At 47.1% G+C, this 4,477-nt stretch overlaps 1 protein-coding gene across 1 annotated transcript; it reads right to left on the bottom strand.

Moving 5' to 3' along the window:
• Nucleotides 1-3,596: 3,596 nt before the first annotated feature.
• On the bottom strand, nt 3,597-4,112 carry LOC138359843 (PPE family protein PPE10-like). The gene has a single exon (XM_069319551.1). It carries the CDS (start codon nt 4,110-4,112, stop codon nt 3,597-3,599), a length of 516 nt encoding a protein of 171 aa, XP_069175652.1.
• Between the last annotated feature and the right edge of the window lie 365 nt (nt 4,113-4,477).

The following is a 4,477-nucleotide window of genomic DNA, read 5'->3' on the forward strand; positions in this document are numbered from 1 at the left end:
ATTTACCCAAACAATTCAGGTTTACCTTAAATAAAGACACATGAGAAATTAGGCCACTGGATATGAGTACTTGGACAGTCTGTCATTTAGCTCCTGTTTTACCTACAGTAGCTAAATGATCGCGTTTTCAAGCAGGATTCCACAATGCAATTCTGGGGCCGCCTTTGCATATAAGATTTTCTTGGTGTTGTCTTGTGAGCTCTGATGATGTTCTGAAGTCATATTGATAGCAAAGTTGCAATGGTCGAACCCCAGCGTCAGGCTTGAAACTCGCCTAATTAACGAACCAGAATTGTTTGGCTTAAAACGAATATTGAAGTTGTTAGACCTCTCTGCACTCGGGAACTTCACCCGTGACCCAGTGGGCACAATCTCCAGGAGTCATGCCAATTCAACGCCGAATCAGCGTCTGCAACGTTGATTCGCCGTTGAACCACGTCGAATTTTAAGCAAAAGTAAGCAAATTTTACTGCCTGGTCAGAGAATGGGCCGTGGGGACGTTAATCCACGGAACCCATTACAAGGCATTAACAATTTTCAGAAAATTATTTGTTAATGACCTACGGTCATTTAAACAAGCCGATTGTTCGCCATCGACTTGACAACGACATACATGATCCTACTGGAAACTCACCAACCAAACCAAGAGGAACCTAAATGGAAACTAGAGAGAGAAATGACCATGTCCAAACTTACCTCTTCACTGTCTCCCGACAGTGAGAGTTGAAGGGGTTTACATAATGGGAGATGATTCAATGATGAAGTTGATGCTAACTCAACAGAAAGTTATATGTATATAAGATGGTTAAGATATATAAGGGACATCTAAGTCAGTGTCGTTTAGGAGAGCACAGCTAGGGGAGCACAGCTAGGCTAGCGCACCTAGAAGAACACAGCTAGGAGAGCACAGCTAGGAGAGCACAGCTAGGAGAGCACAGCTAATAGAGCACAGCTAATAGAGCACACCTAGGAGAGCACACCTAGGAGAGCACACCTAGGAGAGCACAGCTAGAAGAACACAGCTAGAAGAACACAGCTAGAAGAACACAGCTAGAAGAACACAGCTAGAAGAACACAGCTAGGAGAGCACAGCGAGGAGAGCACAGCGAGGAGAGCACAGCTAGAAGAACACAGCTAGAAGAACACAGCTAGAAGAACACATCTAGAAGAACACAGCTAGGAGAGCACAGCTAGGAGAGTAAAGTTAGGAGAGCACAGCTGGGATAACACATTCCACAACACAATTAGAATGAGAATTGTCTGACCTCTTAACCCTTGCTCAATAATGCAGGCAAGGAAGCTGTCTGGCAGTGTGGAATTTGGCCCCAGAGTGCCTCAGAGTGCCCCACAGTGCCTCAGAATGCCTCACAGTGCCCCACAGTGCCTCAGAGTGCCTCAGAATGCCCCACAGTGCCTCAGAGTGCCTCAGAATGCCTCAGAGTGATGCTATTGGATCTATAATTCAAATGAGCTAATGGTACAAGTGCCCAGTGAAGCAATTTCTGTCTCAAATGAGAGGATATGGTATATTGTCAAGCGGGAGGGGGAGATGGGGGGCTGTCTAGAGGTCAAATAAGGGGTGTTAATGGTTGAACTGTGAGCTTGTTCAGTTGTCTGATGATGGATGAGACAGTTTCGGTCGAGATTAATTTATGCAACGCTGGATGAAGTGGTTCCTGTGGAATGTGGTTCTCTCTGATCAATTGATACCTGGTTGATGGGGTTCTGGGAGTTCTTCTACTCCCCAAGCCCGGTTGGGCTTGGGGAGTAGAAGTGGTTGGGCACCATTCCTTTCCCTCTTCCCATCCCCAATCCTTATCCTGACCCCTTCCAAGTGCTATATAATCGTAATGGCTTGGTGCTTCCCCCTGATGATTCCATTCCATTGGAGCGGCCCGCAGGCCCACATATTCACAGCCTGGTTGGTCCGGCACTTCTTGAAGAGAAGTTTAGTGTTTTAGTTTCTAGTTTCTCTTGAAGAGAATCTAGTTTTCCCTTAGATACGTCCACGTTTGTTCCAGTAATATTTAAGCTCACTGCGAGGAGCAGTGATCAACCAGGCTGTGACTCATACGTCAGGCTGCGAGCAGCCGCGTCCAACAGCCTGGTTGATCAGTCCAGCAACCAGGAGGCCTGGTCGACGACCGGGCCGCGGGGACACTAAGCCCCGGAAGCACCTCAAGGTAGCCTCAAGGAGGATGGTGAACAGCCGTTTGTAACTTAAAGTTACAGACCCGAAAAGTCTGGATAAACAGAATCTTAATCTCCATAAACTATCTATTTATTTAGACCCTCTTTCCGTTCTGCAATAGTCTAGCTTGATGCATTTGCTTGAATCAAATGAAGGAAAGAAATAAACGCATCCTCAGGTGGGCATCGTATCCTCTTCTTGAAACTTGAACCCAAATCCTGATCCTCAATCTTAAATACTGAAATTACTCCAGGCAGTTTGTGGCAGTTAATCTATGTAATTTGATCGTTAAATGTAAGTGTTTTCAAGTAATACACCATCCGGAGGAGACGAGGGGTGACCAGGAGAGAGAAATAAAGAACGAAAGAAGACAAAGAAATAGGGGGAGATAGTGATAGAGAGAAAAGAGGGAGACTGAGGGAAGATAAAACAAAGTGAGATAGAAGAAAGTGAGATAGAACAAAGTGAGATAGAACAAAGTGAGATAGAACAAAGTGAGATAGAACAAAGTGAGATAGAACAAAGTGAGATAGAACAAAGTGAGATAGAACAAAGTGAGATAGAACAAAGTGATATAGAAGAAAGTGAGATAGAAGAAAGTGAGATAGAACAAAGTGAGATAGAACAAAGTGAGATAGAACAAAGTGAGATAGAACAAAGTGAGATAGAACAATGGGTGTTCTTAAATCATCTGACTTCCCTTTGGCTCCCATTCCAAAACCCGTTAAACAGTGTCCCTTCTCACCTCTATCTCCATAAACTATATTTATTTAGACCCTCTTTCCGTTCTGCAATAGCCTAGCTTGATGCAGGGTCGGCGTTCGATACCCGATGGTTCAAGTGGGTATGGTTCCTTCACGCCCTCAAATCCCTTCCAATTACAATACAATCATCCTGGCTAATTAGCTCTTCTCTTTATAGTCTTATTGCCTTTTCAATCCTCATTCCTCTTTCTCGCCTCCTCCTCCTCCTTCACTATCTTATTCCCCCCCCCCCCCCCTATTTCCTCCCCCTGTCTCTCTCCGTTTCTCTCCCTCTCTCTCTATCTCTGTTTCTAACTATATCCAGTTCTCACTTTATCCAATTTGCTTCTCCCTCCCTCCCTCCCTCTCCCTCTCTCTCTCTCTCTCTCCCTCTCCCTCTCTCTCTCTTTCACCACCACAACTCTCTCTCACCAATCTCGGCTAACCTTTTTTCCTGTAATTGAAAATAAAAATAATTGAATTGGATAACATCGTTATATTGTTGAATTAACCCAATTTATATTTATGATACTACCGGGCTATAGAGGATATATAGGCCTGCGGGCAGCTGCAAGCAACAGCCTGTTGGACCAAGTTATCACAAGGAGTAGAAAAACTCTGGAAACCTTCTTCAGGTAAGATCCTCAACCACCTTACTCGCTTCACACAGGCAACAACATGGGGGCCGGAGTCTCCCGTAGCAACAACATGGGGGCCGGAGTCTCCCGTAGCAACAACATGGGGGCCGGAGTCTCCCGTAGCAACAACATGGGGGCCGGAGTCTCCCGTAGCAACAACATGGGGGCCGGAGTCTCCCGTAGCAACAACATGGGGGCCGGAGTCTCCCGTAGCAACAACATGGGGCCGGAGTCTCCCGTAGCAACAACATGGGGGCCGGAGTCTCCCGTAGCAACAACATGGGGGCCGGAGTCTCCCGTAGCAACAACATGGGGGCCGGAGTCTCCCGTAGCAACAACATGGGGGCCGGAGTCTCCCGTAGCAACAACATGGGGGCCGGAGTCTCCCGTAGCAACAACATGGGGGCCGGAGTCTCCCGTAGCAACAACATGGGGGCCGGAGTCTCCCGTAGCAACAACATGGGGGCCGGAGTCTCCCATAGCAACAACATGGGGGCCGGAGTCTCCCGTAGCAACAACATGGGGGCCGGAGTCTCCCATAGCAACAACATGGGAGAAATAGCGTCCCAGGTTGACAGATTTTTACGAAAATCGAAAACTAAACAGTGAAACGAAACTAGAAAAAATATCTAAAGAAAAAGACCGCAATAGAGACAAAATAAATATTGAGAATATTTATATGTTTTGCAACGAATGAAGGATCAACCCTTCGCTGTACCCTCAACCCCTTCCCTAGGCCCTCAATCCCTTCCCTACGCCCTCAACCCCTTCCCTACGCCCTCAACCCCTTCCCTACGCCCTCAATCCCTTCCCTAGGCCCTCAACCCCTTCCCTAGGCCCTCAACCCCTTCCCTAGGCCGTCAACCCCTTCCCTACGCCCTCAATCCCTTCCCTAGGCCGTCAAC

The sequence above is a fragment of the Procambarus clarkii genome, chromosome 93 (genome assembly GCF_040958095.1).
Source record: "Procambarus clarkii isolate CNS0578487 chromosome 93, FALCON_Pclarkii_2.0, whole genome shotgun sequence".
NCBI classification, from domain to species: Eukaryota; Metazoa; Arthropoda; class Malacostraca; order Decapoda; family Cambaridae; genus Procambarus; species Procambarus clarkii.